A 19,088-nucleotide genomic window follows, 5' to 3' on the forward strand; every position below is an offset into this window, starting at 1 on the left:
CCTACAAAGAGCTCATCTTTTTCCAACCTCTCTTTTACAATTATATTCAAAAGTAAGCCCTTGGGGTTTTGTCAACCTCTAACTGCTTTCCAGTATTTCTTTCACTCCTAGGAAGATGAGCACCCTGAAGACAAGTCTCCTTCTTACGTCTCTCAGAGGGCCAACCCTAGGACTGGGCATGAAACATAGGCCCATAGACCTGGGGACTGGCCGTGCAGGTGTCCAGATAGGAACAGACTTAATGCTTCAGATGTCAGGAAACCCTCATCGATGTGCTCTGCTATCAGGAGAGGCAGAAAATGATCACACAAGAGGAATTTATGATGGCTTCTGGGAGGTGACTGAGATGAAGGCAGGAATGGCTCTATCATTTACAGGGCCTCTTGTTAAAAAGGTATTAAGAACTTCAAGACAGAAACAGCCGAGCTGTAAACGAAGCCTCAGGCTCTTCTAACTACAAAGCCGTGTGTGACCATGCAGGTCCCAGGCCTGTGAAGCCAGCCCTGGGCAGCTGGTAGATTTTATCCCTGTCATTGCCCTTGGAGTCTGTACATGGAAAGAACTTGAAACTGAAAGTAAGATTCTTCTTCAGGATACCTACATGGAAGAATATGAAATAATAGGAGGATGAGAGGCAGGAAGGTACAGTATCTAATCTTGCTTTTGCCAATTTCTAACCACATGACCTTGGGGAAAAAATGTTAAGTGTGCTGAAAAAAAATCTTTTTTTTTTTCCAAAAATTTTTTTGAGCATTTTTAAAAACAATTTCACATTTTTATGTATTTTGAGAGCAGGGAGGTAATTAGGGTTTTGTTTATTTATTTTGATAGGGTACTGGAGATTGAACCCAGGGCCTTGTGCATGATAGGCATGAACTCTGCCACTGAGCTGTATCCTCCCCATCTTTCTTCTTATTCTGAATGAGTAGCAAGAAATAAAATTGCTTACTGTAAAAACTGGAAAAAAAAAAAAAGAACCGTTAGGAATCTCAAGAGGAGTAAATAAGTTTAGCAAAGACACTGAAGGGGTTATTTTGGTGTGAATAATAGCACTCAAGATTTACCTAGGATTAGCAAGAAAAAAAAAAGAAAAGGCAATGCAATTGATCTGCATAGTAAGTTAGGAAGAATGATGAGTTTCCAAATTTAGGTGATTAAAGGACATAATGGGACAAAGAATTAAACAGCACAGGGAAAGGCCAGAAGCTCACATGGAGCTCAGATAACAGACAATTCAGTGGTGTCAAGAAAGGCTAATAGACTTTTTAATAATACAGATTTAACTGCTTTTCAGTCTGCAAAGCTGTGCTGCAAAAAGTCTTCCTCCCTACACTTACCCAATGGCCCCAAGCTTCAGAAAGTTTTACTACCTGCAAAATCTTGTGTTGGAGACTAAAGCAATTAGGATAATATCCAGGTGAGGGCAAGTGGTACAGAAAAGTAGTTATATACACAATAAAGACAGAATTTGCCAAGAGGTGGATATTGAGGCCAAAAGTGCTTAATCTTACAAGAACATCCAGAGATGCTGAAAGGGATACTGGGTCATTCCCTACTTGTTGCATAACGTTTAAGACTATTTTACTTTATATTATTAGGGAATGCCATTAGGCTCCATCAGGAAGGCCTGGGGATACAGAGGGACTGACATCTGGGCTCCATTTTTAGAGCAGGTAACAGTACATAGTTATGCATGTTTTGAAATTAAACAGGAAAAATTATGCAAGATACTTACCAGCCCAAATATTAGGAGTATTTGTTCTATAACTATGAGCTTCCTTCCCACATTCCCTCATCACACATAGAAGAGGGACAATGAGAAAGATGAGATGTGGGCATGACTCCTAAACAAAACACTGTCCTATTTCTCAATCATCTCCAGCTTCCCAAAGCGAGTCATCAATTAGGGAATACAGATTGTTACTTTTGTCAGAGCCAGGGGTCCCATGACTTGTTTCCACCACAGTATCCCATGAAAAGAAGATGCACTCACTATTAAAATAGATCTGATCATGAAACAATTTCCTTCCTGTTCACAGTAAGGGATTTCTAAACCCAAAATCATGCTGATTGCAGTGAGTATGACCCCAGATAAAGCCAAGACAGAGCTGGTGATGTTCAATCCTAGGCTACCTTGGACCTAGAAAGGAATGAAAATCAATTAAACAATGCAACAACATCCTCAGATGTCTCCATCAATCACTTTACACCCACCACTTCTTGCCCCACACAGTCTATCTTCTCTGTCTTGATGACTACAATAGTTCCCTAACTTGTCTCATTCCCTGCTCTGACCTCCTGCTAAAGCACAAATCTGATCCTGTTATTTCCAAATTTAAGTCCTTCAGGAAACTCCCATGGGCGCATGAGATAAACTCCAATCTCCTTAGCAGGGCTTTCTATACCCTTCACACTTTAGCTGGACAGTGCTGTCTGCTGTCTACCTCCTCCAATGCTCTCCTTCAGGTGCCTTACTTCTCAGTACTTTCTAAATTCTGCCTGCCTCTCAGCCTCCATGTCTTTTGCATCATACTATCTCCCTCTGTTGTATGTTCGTTTTCGTACATTATCTTCTCATGGCGAAGTTATGGAGGTTTTTAGAAGAACTAAGATTCCCTAAGAGAGCATGAGAGGATCAGTGCGGCTGGAGCACAAGGCAGATCTTAACGGTTACATCTGGAGGAGATGCTAGGGAGATAGGTTGAGGTCAGATTTGGAAAAGCCATACTGACCATGCTCCACAGTTTGATACTTGTCCTTTGAGCAATGGAAACTCAAAGACCGTCTTTAGCCAGAAAAAAAGTCTGTTGGGGTCTGGGCTTTTGTCTTTTATTGGCTTTGTGAAAGGTATACTGGCATGAAAGTTACGTTTTAAATTGTCTTATTCTTATTTAAATAACCTCAGTGTAAACTTCTTTCATTGTGCTGAATGCAAATCCTTTCTGCATACAGTTGGGATACACAGCTTAATCAATAAGTCAACAGACACTGGCCACACCAGCATCGTTGCCACTGTCATGGCCTGGATCTCAAACTACAGGGTTTGTTTGACCAATCTCATTTGACATTTCTTCTCAGGAATTCTCTGTGCTGTCATAACCATTTTCTCAGCAACTACCTTCCCAAACTATTCACTCTCACGTCAATAACTCTACTATCAGACAATTTTTTTAAAGACCCATCCGACTAGTTAAAATGTACAGTCTGTCCTGATTTTTTAAAAAACAAACAAAATCTGTTTTCCTCTCTGGCAGAATACATCCTTGCTTGATCCTTCTTTTCGAACGAAAAAGAACAAACAGGAGACAACACTCACCAGACCTTTTGTCGTTTTAATTCCTGCTGCAATTGAGAAGGACCCTGAAATAATAAACTAGTAACAAGAGGGAAAACGCCGGTAAAAAACTTTGAACAAATACTTGAAGTCCCAACTTACTAAAACATATCCCTAAATGTGATAAATATGTTAAACAGACCAATTACATTGGAAGAAACACAAAAGTTTATACATAACCATCCCTTTTACCCAGAAACAACAGAGACATTCTATCAGTCACAGGAGGATGTATTGAATCTTTCCAACACTGCCTAACTGTAATGGTGTGTAAACTGCTCGAGGGCAATGAAATATAAAGGAGGCTCCTAAGCTCCTGATATGAAGGTTTGTTTGTGTGTCTGTGTGAGTTTAATTTTTTTAAGGGGGGGAGGTAATTAGGTTTATTTATTGTTTATTTACTTGTTTTTGACTGAACCCAAGACCACGTGCATGCTAGGCATGCGCTCTACTGCTGAGCTACACCCTCTCCCCGAAGATTATTTTTACTTAAAATGATGATTAGAAGTTGTGAATAAAATAGTAACAAAAAAAATTTAAATTCCATATTAGATAACGATTAGAATATATGATTTCATTTGACTCCATCAACTTGGTAATTATTTTCCATTTAGCTAAAATGGCTGGAGTCAAGTCAGTTGGGCTCCCTGCCCTGAACTATTGACTGTTTGAGTTTTGGAGTCTGCTTTCCAAAGCTGATTTCTGAAGTTTCAATAATTGTACCTTAATACCAAAAAGACTGCTGTAATTAAACAGCTTGATAAATCTCTTCAGTGAGTTTCTAAATACCAAGACATTGAGATGATTAATGTAAACTGAGTCACCTTTAGAAAAAAATAGTAGGAAGAATTATCCATCATATTTTATGAAATGAATCATGAACATGTGGAGTAGTTCTTAAAATGTTCAGATTTTTAAAATATTGAAACATTATTACAGTTAATGACATTAATATATTTAAGGAGAAAACACACACTAATTGCTACTCATGTTTACAATGTTGATAAGACATTTAATAGAATTCAATGTTATTACTGACTTAAACATTTGTACCATATGAAGAGCTGCATTTTCTATAACATGATAGAATGTGTCTCAGTCAAAAGGTCTACATCATGTTTAACAAAGGAACAGTAGGGCCATCATCTCATTAAAGAAAGTATCAAGATAAAAATGTAGACCATTAGGTATTATCATTCTTAGTATAGTACCTAAAATAATTATATAAGAAAAGTATTTAAAGCAAATGGTTAAAATTACTGTTGCTTAAATATGAGTATGCTATACTGCAAAATTCAAGAATATCAACTCAAAACTGCTTTAACCTCTAGGAAAATTCAATAAGGCACATGAGAACAACATTATATACAGAAATTTTATATATGCCTATTATAAATGTGTGCATGTTTGTGCGTTTGAAGACAGGATTTAATAAGAGAACGTCATTTACCATAGCAAAAAAAAAATATGAAGTTTCTGAGAGAAGAAAAGCTTAACAAGGAATGTGAGAAGTAAATATATCTATACACGAATAAAACTTCACAATGTTTCAAAAGTACACAAAAGAAAACCTGAACAAATAGACTAATGTGGAGATAATTTCACAGGATTCTAATAAATGACATATAACTGTACTGGAGACTCCAGGGCCAAAAATGAAAGAAGTGTGTGATTGCTTCTCGTACCGCAGAAGGAAGAACAGAAGGCACTTCCCAGGTGCGATCTGGAAATAAGTTGAAAGAATCACTGAAGGTAGCAGTAAAAAATACTCTGCTACTTAAGTAAAGGCTCATTTAGTAGGATCCTGACAGGCAACGTTCTGAGTGGTACCTCCATTTACAAACACAGCTCCTGCCGTTCCTGAGCATCTAATGAACATGTGTAGAAGGCACACATTATGAAAACTGGATTCAGAGGTGGTCTTGAAAAGGAAAGGAAAAGGTGAGCAGAAGGCGAGTGGTTCAGTGTGTGCAACACTGAGATGAGACTGAACCTGCCTGGGCCCTGATTTCTGTACCAAATAATTGTGTAGTCTGGGGCAAGTTACTTCATCTCTCGGCATCTCAATTTCTTCATCCATAAATTTAGGTCAATGATAAACCCTTTCTCAGAAGTCTGTAATGGTTGTTTGAAACGTGAATGTAAATGTATGTAATTTACATATAAGGCACTTAGCAGAGTGCCCAGATCACGGTAAGAGTTTAATAAAAGCTATTTCTGACATCAGCATGACCGGACATAGAAAGCCCTGCACAGCTGCCCAGATGCAGAACAGCATTTGCTGGTCTTCAAATCTTGCACTTCTTCTGTTAACAGGTGAGGAAGAACAAAAAGCCAGCTCTGCGATACAACTCTCAACTCAGTTTCGGAGATGAATGGAAACCTTACAACACCTGAATCGGTTCCTTGATTCTAACACAAACCCAGTTAACAAGTTTATTTTCCTTTCATCAGTAGGTAAAACTTGACACTTTATACTCTGTTTACATTCTCAATTTGTATAGAAACAAACCTGCATTTTGTTTGCAGGGGGGAATTTTAAAAACTTTCTTAAATTTTAATTTTAATTATAGTTGTCATTAAATTTATGAGACAAAATTTATCTAATGGCAGTTGCATTTGCTAAAATTTGACAGTCGACTTTAAACTGCCTGCATACCAGCGGTGTCTCCTCTTCTTCCTTCCTAACAAAATCTTCATTTTGTTCCATGTCTTGTAAACTTCAGTGAACCCTTCCCAAACACAGAGGTGAATCTTGAATAGTCCGAGCCAATAATGGCAAATCTATTGCCTCTGCCCATAGTTAGCTTGAGAGTGAAAAGCATTCATGCACACAAAGCATTTACGAACAATGAAATGGGTCAACAAGGCCGACATGGTGTGACACCTGTCCTCAGTGAGGCTTCTGCACTCCTGAATTAACCAACCCTGGAAACGAGGGGTCTTCTTATGAAATAACCAATGCTTTCAATGTTTAATCCATTCTGGTTTGGGTCTTTTGCTACATGCCACTGTAATATACCCTGACTGATACCTATTAAATACTTAACCTACCAAGCTTTCTATGAGTTTTATGTTATTATTCCCACTTTAAATATGACAAAATTGAGTCAAAAGGACGTGAGCTATCTTTCTCAAAGCTACAGAACTACAAGATTGGGTTAGGGTATGATTCCAAAGCTCAGGATATTAACAACTATGTTAGGTTGTCTCCAACTACGTCAGAAGGCATCCTCCTTACTCACCATCACTGACCCCCAAACCATATACCCCGTGTATGCTGAAAAGATAGTAATAGTCAGTCCTGTATCTGGGAGCGTGACACACATTATTACTGTTCCGAAGCTCAAGTTCATCAGGGCAATGAGGATCTCCACGACCTAGAAATGATGAGGAAAGTAAAAACAGATTGTCTGCCACAGAAGTGATGCCCAAGCCACGCCCTTTCCAACCCTCATCCTCCATCTTTGGAAAAAGTCGGATGGTCTTCTTGATATACTCCTGTCACTTTTCTTTCATATGAAGAGCTGTGGCTGTATCAGCTTACTAAAACGATCTCTTAGGATGTCTATCCCGATTGTGCCAGTCATTTCAAGGTAACAAGAGTGTCCCAGGACCCACCCAGAGGTGCTGTGCTGATACCCATGATGCTATTCTAGCCACAACTGTCACTGTCCTTTACACACCCCCAGACAGGCACGATCCAGACATGAGGAAGTGATTACTCTAGCAAGGAGCAGTAATCTGAAGGAAGGAGAGTATGTCCAGGGGAAGAAAAAAGAGAAGAGCAATATGGCTTTTTCTCCGGGTCTGGGGCCTGAGGACATAAGTGAGTAGAGGGTTTAAAAATAGGATTTGGAGTACAATTACATTTTTAAAAAAGGCATTAAAAAGGATCCAGGGTGTCATTATGACTTTGTACCATTGGTTCAAATCTTGGGTTCAAAATAAACCTCTATTTTCACGATCCTTCTGCCTGAATTAACCCGTTCTTTAAATCGTCCATTATTTTAGGCACACCCAACTGAGACTCCAGACAGAAATGCACACACAGAAGATAAAAGAATTTTTATCCTCTGAGGAGCAGGCTAAGAAAATTCCCCAGAAAGACATGGTAACCATATGGGGCCATGAGCTATTGGGAAGGTCTGTGGAAGGGACACCAAGCGACCTTTTCTTCTGCTACTCTTCCATACTGACATTAAATATAGTTATCACGGATGATCCACAACCCTAGAATCAATCTAAAGTCACTATATTTTAAATACAACTACATTAGAAACATGGCGTAATAGAATACTGTATCATTTTTCAACTCTAGTGCCTGAACATCAAATACGGATGCCCCAGGGCTGGCTGATGGATATGGGGCTAGTGGGACAGAGTATGTGGCATTAGATCTGATCAGTACTGGATTTACAGGATGACTGGTCTTCCCCCAGATCCACAATGGACTTACCCCAAGGACTTTGGGTTCCCCTTTCAGGAACTTCTCTGGCATCCTTTTCCATAGATATGAGTGTAGAGAAGCAGGCTGGTACACACCAGGGCCAGCCCCTGGTGCGGTCAGTTCCATTCCCGGTGTGGTTGTCATGGCAGCAGAAAAGGTGCTACAGTAAGAAATGTAATTGAGGATGAGGTCCTGGAAATGACAGAACATTTCCAGGTCTGGTCTATATTCACTCCCTCTATTATAACAGGCAGTAGAAGATCTTTGCAAACTGTAACTATTGCATAGACCAGCTGGGAAATGGAACAAGAAACATCTTAAGGAGAGATGGAGTCATGTAGAGAGAGAGAGAGAAAGAGATGCCACGTGACACCAAGATTAATATGCTGGAAAATTTTGAAAAGAGGAAAATGTGGATAGAATTGAGGTGAACATGCTGAACTCCTCAAATTAGGGAAATGTCTTCAAGTTCCTATATCAAGTCTGCACTCATATTTTATCTCTATCCCTATTACTGTATATTCTCTTAATTACAGCCACTTCTCCTCTGAAGGACAACTTTTATAACAGTAATAAACTACACAGGATCATCTGCATTCCAGTTTATTGTAGACTACTTTGTGGTCCCCCTTTTCTAATCACAGTGCACTTACATTCTCAGAGCTGGAAACCTGGCCCTGTTCATCTTCACTAAACGTGATTTATGGAATCATGGATTTCATCCTATAAACCCTGAACTTTGGGGATGGAATTTATGATTTCAAGTCATCTCTGTGGCTCCAAGAATTTAAATCTCTTGTTCCATTAAAATGTCTTAAATCCTGACTTGCAAGGCCTAGCAAGGACACATAAAATTATTTTTCTGAGACTCAAAGCACAAATATAATACTCTTATGCCACTTTCTCTTCTCTAAATAGTAACCCCAATTGGCTGTGGTGGAGATGGGTTTAAGATACTTGAACACTTTTATCTGCTCATTTGAATCCATATCTAGATGTTGCATGGCTCACTTCCACACATTTTGAGGGAAGTGAAACTTGTTAAGACTCTGCAAGCCACAATCAATTCTGATATACTATTTAATTTATACCAATTTGATATACCATTTGATTTATAACAATCATGCAGAAACTTCAATGTTCACAGATTACAAAGAATACAGACTTTGAAGAAGAGATCAAGAAGTCAGTAAACAAGCAAGCAACAACAACTAAAACCCCAGCAATGACAACAGCCACAGCCACAACGAACCCTTTGTAGGGGGTATTTGAAAAGATCAACAAAATTGGAAAATCTTTAGCTAGACTGAGCAAGAACAAATGCAAAAAGAAATCAGTAAAATCAGGAATGAAAACAGGAACATGATTATCAGCTTTACAATAATAAAAGATGATAAGGGAGTGATGTGAACAACTGTATGACAATACATTAGATAACTTAGATGAAACAGTCAAATTCCTATGCAGACACTAACTAGTGAAACTGACACAAGAAGAAACACAAAAGTCTTACAGATCTACAATAAGAAATTAAATTAGGAATGAAAATAATTCCCAAAAAGAAAATAAACCCATATGGTTTCACTGGTGAATTCTAGTAAGTATTTTTAAAAGAATTAATAACTCTTCTTCAAAAACTCTTTGAAAAACTAGAAGAGGAAGGAACACTTCTCAATTCATTGTATGAGGCTAGTACCAAAATCAGGAAAAGCCACCATAAGAAAAGAAAACTGTAGATGAATATCTGTTATGAATAGACACAAAAATACTCAACAAAATACTAGCAAATAGAATCCAATAATATGTAAAAAGAATTATACACCTAATCAGGTTAATATCAAGAATGCAAGTTTTTTTTAACCATTAAAAACACTATAACAAAAAAAACAATATAATATGACATACTAATAGACAAAAAGGCAAAAGCTGCATGAACACCTTAATAGATGTAGAAAAAAATTTAATAAAAATCCAACATCTTTTCATGATTAAAACACTCAACAAACTGATCAAAAGCAGCTATGAAATACCTCAGCCAAGATTATAGTTAATGCTGAAACACTGAATCTTTTCCCTTAAGATCAAGAACAAGAAAGAATGCTCACTCTCATCTCTTCTGTTCAACATTGTATTGTATGTTCCAGTCAGAGTAATTAGGAAAGAAAAAGAAATAAAAGACATTCAGATGGAAAGGAATAAAGTAATCTATCTTAATTCACAGATGACATGATCCTGTTTATAAAAAACCCTAAGGAATCTGCCCTCCCTTAACCCCCCAAAACTATTAAAACTAATAAACAAGTTCAGCAAGGTTGTAAGATACACATAATATATACAAAACTCAATTATATTTCTAAACATTAATAATAAATAATCTGAAAATTAAAATAAAAAGAAAATTCTATTTATAATGGAAAAGAATAGAATATTTAGGAATAAATTTAATAAAAAAGTGCAGGACTTGTTAAAATATTGTTGAAATAAATTAGAGAAAAACTAAGTAAATGGAAACACAACCCACATGAATGACTTGGGAGACTTAATATTGTGAAGATGGCAATTCTTCCCAAATTGATCTACAGACCCAACAAGATTCCTATCAAAATCCTAGCAACAACCCTTTTCCCAGAAATTTACAAGCTTATAATTTAAAAGTCATGTGGAAATGCAAGGGACTCAGAATAGTAAAAACAATCTTGAAAAAGAAAGACAATTTGGAGCTCTTGTACTTTCAAATTTCAAAACGTACTACATGGCTACATTTTCAGAACAGCTTGGTGCTGGCACAAGGACAGATGTATAGAACAAGGGAACTGAGTTGAGAGTCCAGAAACAAACCCTTGCATTCATAAATAATTGGTTTTGACAGGGATGTCAACACTATCAGGAGGAAAGAATAGACTTTTCAGTAAATGGTGTTGAAAAAAACTACATACCCACATGCAACAGAATGAACTTAGACCTTTCTTCACACCAAAAAAAAAAAAAAAAAACCAAACCAAACCAAAAAAACTTAGAATGGATCAAAGACCTAAATATAAGAACTAAAACGATAAAACTATTAGAAAAAAATATAGGAGTTAGTCTGTGTGACCTTGGGTTAGGAAATGGTTTCTTAGTTACAAAAACCAAAGCTCAAGCAATTAAAGAAAAACAGATAAATTAGACTTCAAAAGGCACCATGAAGAAAGTGAAAAGACAACCCACAGAATGGGAGAAGATATTTGCAAATTCTGTATTTGATAAGGAGCTTGTATCCAGGATATTTGAACACTTACTATTATAAAAAAAAAAAGAACACAATTTAAAAATGGACAAAGAACTTGAATAGGCTATTTTTTCCCAAGAAATATACAAATGGCTGATAAGCATATGAAAACAATTCTCAACATCATTTGTCTTTAAAGAGACATAAATCAAAACCACAATGAGATGCCACTTCATACCTAGGAGGATGGAAAAAGCTAAAGACAGTACCAAGTGGTGGTGAGGATGTGGAAAAACCGGAACCCTCAAACGTGGATGTTGAGATTGTAAACCAGCGCAGCCACTTTGGGAAACAGGTGGGCAGTACCTCAAAATGTTAAAGACAGCCTTACCATATGACCCAACAATTCTACTCCCAGGTATATACCCAAGAGAAATGAAAACGTAAGTCCACCCAAAAACTTGTGTTTGCATTTTGTTAGCAGCATTATCCATAATAGCCAGGAGATGGAAACAAACTAAATGCCCATCAACTGATAAGTGGGTAAATGCATAAACAAAACAATTCTTCCATGTACCAGGCTAGTACAGGGCATCCTCTTAAGCAAAAGAGCTCTGGGATTAGGTCACTGGGATTTCAATTCTATCTCTGCCACTCTTTATTCAAGTTACTTCATCTTGTGTTTCTGTAGCTCTATAATGTAAATAATAGTGCTTGCCTCTTGTGGAAATTTAATGGTGAGCTGATGCATTTCACGTAATTCATACTAAATGTATGTTAACTATTATTGTTGTTATTACTACTGTCATTTACCGTCTTAAGGCTGTATCTATATAATGTAAGCTTCCTCTAACACTCCTTGCCACTTGAGGACGTGCTAGAGAGGGACTTTATTCCTGGCATCCTTCTGCTCCAACGTGCTCCTGTCTTGGGGAAGCTGGAGAGTCGGAGGAGAGGGGCTTATAGGATTGGTTAGAGCGTGTTATTCATTGTGCCCTGTGGTCAGCAGTTGAGTCTTCCTCTTTTTCAGTTTATCTCAAAAATTGGTCTGAGAGGCCAGGGCTGTCCTCTGTTTTCTGCTCTCATGAAGTAAGTTACATAGAAGACTACTTAGAGGCAGACCAGGAGACTCTCCCCTCCATCTCCCAGTCTGTGCTGATGATAACTGGGTTACCTATTGCGAGTTGTTGACTACATGTATTCAGACTTTTCTGTCTACTTGAGCATCCCCTGAGCAGGACCCGACATCTCAATTCAGAGAAAAGAGAATAAAATAGGTAGCTTTCTTCTTGGCCTTCACTCTAATCCACATCCTCTAATTCAGTTTTTCCTGGGAGATCTGCCTCTCCAGAAGCTTAAGTTAAAGTCACCATAAATAATAAAGCCCATAATTTGTTCCCCATTTAGCAACTTTTCCCAGAAGAGAATAGGGAGAATTTCCACTTCAAATGTCAGAAGACTCAGACAGAAGATCTCCAGCCTTTCTTAGCATTTTTCATTCAAAAAACTAATGCGGTGCAATGAAAAGTATGTAAAGGACACTATTTCAGAGTCCCTAGTATAGAGTGACAAAGGATAAAGATCACAAGAACCATAAGAGGGCTACGGGAACTCCAAGTGTTTTTCCTCAGTGGGAAAATCAACAATTAGCTCATTTTTTTTTTCAAATTAAAAAGCCTGGTAGTTTGTTGTTGATGCCTTTTCTTAGCTACCCTCTAGGTCTGATCAACCGTGCTCTTCTGATCCAACATGACCATTTTCAAACTCTGGGTACATTTCCTACCGTGTCAGACCAAGGTATCCTCTTATTTTTATCAGGAATATTGTCATAGCCTCTTAATGTTTTCCTGTGTCCATCTGTTACCCTGGATGTCCCGTTTATTCCCCCCAACTTGTAGCCAGAATGATCACAACAGAATGCAAAACAGTTCTGTTACCCTCCTCTTTAAATCCTTCCTTGGCCTACTGGTCCCCTTCCTGTAGAGTTAAAATGGGTAATGTAGCTGATAGGAGAAAGTCTGCCACTTCAACTCATCTCTATTATCCCAACCTTACCTTGAAGCTCTCTTCTTTTTATTTTTGAAGCCAGCACCAGAGGGGAGAAAGGGGTCTTTTATAGGAGGGATAAACTGGGAGTCTGGGACTTACAGATACTAACTACTGTACATAAAAGAGATAAACAACAAGGTCCTACTGTAGAGCACACGGAACTATATTCAATACCTAGTAATAGCCTATTATGAAAAGATATATATATATCTATCTGAGTCACTGTGCTGTACACCAGAAACTGACACAATACTGTAAACCAACTATATTTCAATTAAAAAAAAATGACGTCTCAGAGACAGAGAATAAAGACCATGGAAGAAAAGGCATCAAGAGTATATGAAATAATAAGTCAAAAATGCATTCAGTTCCCTGATAGCCTAGGGATTTAGAGAACAAAAATAACTAAAACAGCCTGACCCAGCATCAGCCTTTAGGAGCCCATTCTCACTCCCACATTCTGCAGCAAATACTGTTCCCCAACCTCCGCCCCCAAACAAACACTGAAAGTTTCGCTCGACCCATCCCAACCCAGAATACCAGCTTCTGCCGTGGGAGGTGACCGCATCCTCCCTCATCCCACTTTCAGGGGTCCCAGAACCAGTGGATGAGAAAGCCATCAGCTCAAAAGCCTAGGAAGATGTGTCTTTGGACCTACCTTTCTTCAAGCCTGCAATGTCTGCTGGGACTCTTATGGGTGCCGGAGTCTCTGAGCAAGTGTTTTCAGTTCGGATACAATCACTTGCCCTTGCTCCAGTCCCTCACTCAGTTTAAATCTGCCTTTCTCTCTTAGCCACTATCCTAAAACCCCAAAGCTGTGCTAAGTACTTCTGAGACCCACAGCTAGTTCCTCTTTTGCGTCGGAAGCTAACTAATTTTATGTCCCTGATATGGACGTGCATGTCTATTGTGAAAATTTGCTGAACAGGCAGTGACTGCTTCACGGTCTTTTATAGGAAAATAATAGTGGTTATCACTGCTTATATCAGGGGAGCTCAGTGGTTGAGGATTTACTGTGTGTCAGGCTCTGCTCAAAGGTCTTTATATACGCAAATGAACTTAATGGCATTTAAAATAACTTGAAAAGCCCCCTCTCACAATTTCACATATTTTCACATGTTCCCCTTATCTCCCTAGAGAACCAGGTCTTACCATTCTACACGCAATTTAAATGTATTATTTACATGAAATTCCACCATTTTGGATAAACGTCTATAAAGTGGCAAAAAGCTGATTTTATAGCAATAATTAAAATGATCCCTTTCTAAATCAAAAAGGCAACGGGTATCATAGAAAGAGACTGAACTTTGAATCGGACAAACCCAATTCTAATCATTTATTGCATGACCTCATTATTTCTCTGGACCTAAAATTCCTCATTCGTAACATGAAATCAATATTTAATTTATATAGTGAAGGAAAGCAAAGTGGTGTTCAGTTGTCCTTCACTCAACATTTTATTTGAGGAAAAATATTTTGAGCCAAACAGTGTGCTGCTATGTGCTGTGTATAAAATGGTGAAAAAAATATAGACATGGTCCCCGCTCCCAAGAAGGGTATACAGACTTATACATAGTGTATATACATAGTGTATGGACTGCTGGGTATACAGACAAGTGAATATGCCATCCTCATGCAGGATGACATCACAACTGATTACATCTAGCAGTCAGTTCCCTGCAAACTAGAGTGCTGTAAGAGAGCTCATGGGAGGAGCAACTCATCCAGTCTTGGATATGCAGAGGAGACCTCCTGGAGAAGGGGGCATTTAACTGGGGACCTGCTGAATGAACAGGGGACAAATGAAGGGTAATTAGGGGATAAGGAATATTCCAGACAGAGTCATCAGAATGAAGAAAAACCAAAGGGCTGGAGAGATCATGGTGTACTCAAGAAACTGAAAGAGCATCGTAATCCCTGAAGGAGGGACCAGGAGCAGAGGGTAAGACTAGTCAGATAATTCAGGGCTTTACATCCCCTTCAGGACGTTTTTATCTGAGTGATGGGAATTTATAAAAAGCTGTCAAAGTTAATGACTCTAATTATATCCATACTTAAAACTGATTGAATGTTTATTACAGGTCAGATATGCTTTAGATGTATGTCTACTGTGGTTTTCACAGAAAATGAAACTAAAGCTCAGAGATGTTCACTGAGTTGGTGTAGGTGAGACTGAAATCCAGTTTTGCCTAATCTGAAAGATTATGTCATCTGGAATCCTTTGGAATTATCATTCTCAAAATGGAAAAAAAAAGTATTTCAAAAGTATTATCCTGGTCTCCATACAGAGAAATGATAGGAAGGAACAATGCTGAAGTCACAGAGTTAGACTCCTGGAAGCACCAGTTACCTAGGGAACAAATGATGGATACCTGAACCACCGTTGGTGCTAATTAATGTGGACAGAAGCAAAAGGGCTTGCAAATGGCAGTCCTTGGTGGTAGAATGGATGTAGGATAAGGAGGTAAACAGGAAAGGATGACACTCAGATTCGGTTCAGGGAACTGAATGAGTGATAAGACCATTCACTAAGGCGAACACATGAACAGAAACAGGAGTACAGGTTCCATTAGCAAAATTTTGAGCATGTTTAGTTTCAATCGTGTCAGGATCTTCAAACAGGCTTGATAAGAACTAGATTACTGGCTGGAGCTTGACTACAGAGGTGAATCCAGGCAATTATCACATACAGAGGAATGAGATCACCCAGGTTGAAGGAGGAGGCAGATAAGATCAAACCCTTTGAGAGAAGATAAAACCAGTATTAGCAGAAGTAGGAGTTCCCAGAGGAATATAAAAAGAGAGCGACAGAAGGAAGCAGGAAGACTAGGAAAGTGTGGCATCCCAGAAACCAAAGGCTACAGAGAGTTTCATGACTTCACAAGAGACAGATGGTGAACTAAGGACAAGTGTCAATCTCCCCTCCCACTCCAAATTGCATGAAATGACCGAAAGGTTAGAGACATCGTTAGTTGACAAGTGATTTTGAGGAATTATGGAAACATAGAGAATAATATAAATGCATGAATAGGACTGCCCTACCCTAAAGTCAGCATAAAAGAAAACTATAGAACTAAGTAAATTCAGAAAGAGTCCAAATTTTGTGCCCAAAGCTATAAATAACAGGGGAGTGGGGCAGAACCTGGGGAAGTTGTTTTGGTATTTGATTTTTAAAGTTATGTTGGAAATGGCTGGGTCAGCTGGTCCCAGGCACCACATAACAACGTGGTTTATCCCTAAAGCCAAGTTTTCAGGACTTGTCCAAGCCAAACTACAGCTCTTCTCCAGGTACATACACAGGATGGGTTTGCTAGATCTGATAAGAAGTAGAACAGAGGCAGGAATATATTCAAACCTTCAAAATAACAGGGGGAAAAAGAAAAAGTAGAGAGAAGGGCATTATAGAATTGGCCCCCAAATAAAAGCCCTGAGTACACCCTCTAGAGCCAGGATTCTGATGATGGAGACACAGAGGGCACTGGGTCTGGAGAAGCAAGGTGCTCTCTCCCCTCTACATCATACCAACCTGCACATACCACCTGGTTTAGTGCCTACTCCTCTTTCACAATCACCAGGTGTAGGTTATGCCAAGCAGAGTGTACATTCATGACATGAAAAAAGCAGCTACCAAATGAAAGTGTGAATAGACACAAAACATTTAATGAAACCAATACTATAAAATAGAGGGGGAAAAACAAGCAAATGAACAAACAAAAAATGTTTTCTATTTTTTTGCAGCTGCTCTATATTATTTTATCTCCCCTATCTTGCATTATTTTCAAGTAATTGAGTATTTTTTATAATTAGATTTCTCCCTTCAATTAGTCTGGTAATTATACAGTCTTTATTACATGTCTACTTACAATCCTAAAAATCACAGCATGTAATACATGACTTATCAGATTTATAATAAGAATCAGAGCGTTTATTTCTTCCAGGAAAGCCACTAGTAGTATGGTAGATTTGATTCCAAATGTATGAGTAAATATATTATGTGTAATAAATGTCAAAGACTTCAAACTAGATAAAAAAGTTGAAACCTAATTATTTAAAAGAGGCAACTCTTAATAGATACAAAAACACTTTTAGTAAAATAGTGAGAAAAGATATATCAGGCAAACCCCAAACCAAAAGCTAATTAATATCAGACAAAGTTGACCTTAGAGCAGAAAGCATTACTGGTATAAAAGAAAAACATTACATAACTACAAAAATAGTCAAATCTCCAGGAAGATGTAATAATTTTAAATGTGTATACACATAATAACAGAACTGCTAAATATATAAAGCAAAAAATGATAACCCACAGAGTATTAAATGGCATTTTTAATATATACAATCAAGAGAGAGTATATATCCAGAACATATAAAGAATTTTCACAAATATTAAGTAAAAAAGAGACTGCTCAGCAGAAAATTGTTCAAGAGCTTTGTCCAGGCACTTCACAAAAAGAGAATATCCAAATGGCCAAAAAAGACATGAAAACATGTTTAATTTCATCAGCAATCAAGAAAATGAAAATTAAAACCACAGTTAGATACCACTGCACACCCACCAGAATCAACAAATGCTTTTAAATAAAAAGCACTCACTTCTCTGAGTTTCCTTATTATTTTAAAGCAGTAAAGGAAAATCCCAAGAGATGGTGAGTTGCCTCTGGCTATTCAAATTCTCTGGTCTTTCCTTCTACTTTCCAATTCCTGCCATTGGCCAAGCCCAACCAGATGGCAAAGGTCACTTCTACTACAATCCCTTGGTTCCAAAATGGGTTATTCTGGTATTTCCCAAAGTGTTTCCATTGAAAACTAGTCCCCTGAGATACTCTGGGGGCAAAACCAGAATGGGTAGATTCCACACACCATTAAGTTTAGAAGGAATCAGAAACTTCACTACCTTCTGGAAGGACACAATGAACATTTAACATACTGAGAACTTCTGAGAAGTCCTACAAAAAGATTCACACTCAAAAGTGAGGGAAAAATAAGTACTATCTAAGAAATAGCTGGACACAGAAAGCCACCTCAGAGCTTCTTGGAATTATTAAAGTATATAATCCAGCAAAACAAAAAACTAATATGAAACAATGAGAAAAACATGAAATAGCACGAAACAATGAGAAAAACATGAAATAGCACGAAACAAAGAAAGCATTGGGACATTTAAGCCTGAGAGATTTTTCATGTAAAATATAAAACATAACAACTGGAACTCAAAAACTACATGACTCCAACATGAAGGAACAAACACAAGTATTCTAATGGTCCACTTGCAACAATGGAGTGGTATTTCTCAAAGGAAAAAGTCTGAATATATTTCCAGAAAATTACAAATGATGCTGGCATGGTTACTGCAGTTCATTCCTTGGACATCCAGTTCACAGACCTACAACTGTCTAACCAAATCTTCATCTATCTGTCATTTATCTATCCTTTTAAAAAGGCTGTGCATCTAATACAATGCACCCATCCCACATACAAACAAAAAGGCACCTGTCTCTTCCCTGCAGGGATAAAGCACAGAAAGGCGCTGTCATTGCATCCAATCTCTTTGTTCTGAACAAAGGGTAAATTTCACTGCCTTATCACATTCATAACTGACTCATGTTTTGGATGCTTTATTTTCTGTATGCCTAACACTAATTAATTCCCAAATACTCTGCCATAAGCATAGAGCTCTCAGTGTCTACAGACTCATAGGATAATTGATCAGTTTTATTTATTTATTTTCTAGAGACATTCCTCCCTGTATTCTCCTGTTCCAGTTAGAACTGGTTACCCTCTAGGCCCGTGAGATCTTAATTCACTATTCTTTGTGAATTCACTTAGTTTACCGTTCACTAGCTTCTTAGACAGAACCAGCTCAATACCACGTCCACCAAATACCACATGCCACTGGAGGCATTTCCAATTTTCGAGGCTTATAGCAGTTCTGCAAAGAGGATTAGCCTTTCTCCAGGATTCCAGCTCCATCAGTCAGATTTATATTTTTCTGTGGGCTGCTAAGTCACTTACTACTCATCCATCTGCTTACCAACACTAAAAAAAAA

At 38.0% G+C, this 19,088-nt stretch overlaps 1 protein-coding gene across 11 annotated transcripts in view; it reads right to left on the minus strand.

The window, feature by feature from the left end:
* The window catches only part of LOC102540431 (membrane-spanning 4-domains subfamily A member 4A), a 169,972-nt gene that overhangs the window by 11,754 nt on the left and 139,130 nt on the right, over positions 1-19,088 (minus strand). For all 11 annotated transcript variants that reach the window (XM_072970039.1, XM_072970033.1, XM_072970035.1 and 8 more), the window contains 4 exons: positions 7,794-7,944; positions 6,580-6,714; positions 3,317-3,373; positions 1,994-2,140 (listed from right to left, as the gene is read on the minus strand). In XM_072970039.1, the coding sequence (XP_072826140.1) occupies positions 1,994-2,140; positions 3,317-3,373; positions 6,580-6,714; positions 7,794-7,944 (490 nt within the window). The remainder of the gene's footprint in view (positions 1-1,993; positions 2,141-3,316; positions 3,374-6,579; positions 6,715-7,793; positions 7,945-19,088) is intronic.

Source organism: Vicugna pacos, chromosome 10 (genome assembly GCF_048564905.1).
Source record: "Vicugna pacos chromosome 10, VicPac4, whole genome shotgun sequence".
Taxonomy (NCBI): Eukaryota; Metazoa; Chordata; class Mammalia; order Artiodactyla; family Camelidae; genus Vicugna; species Vicugna pacos.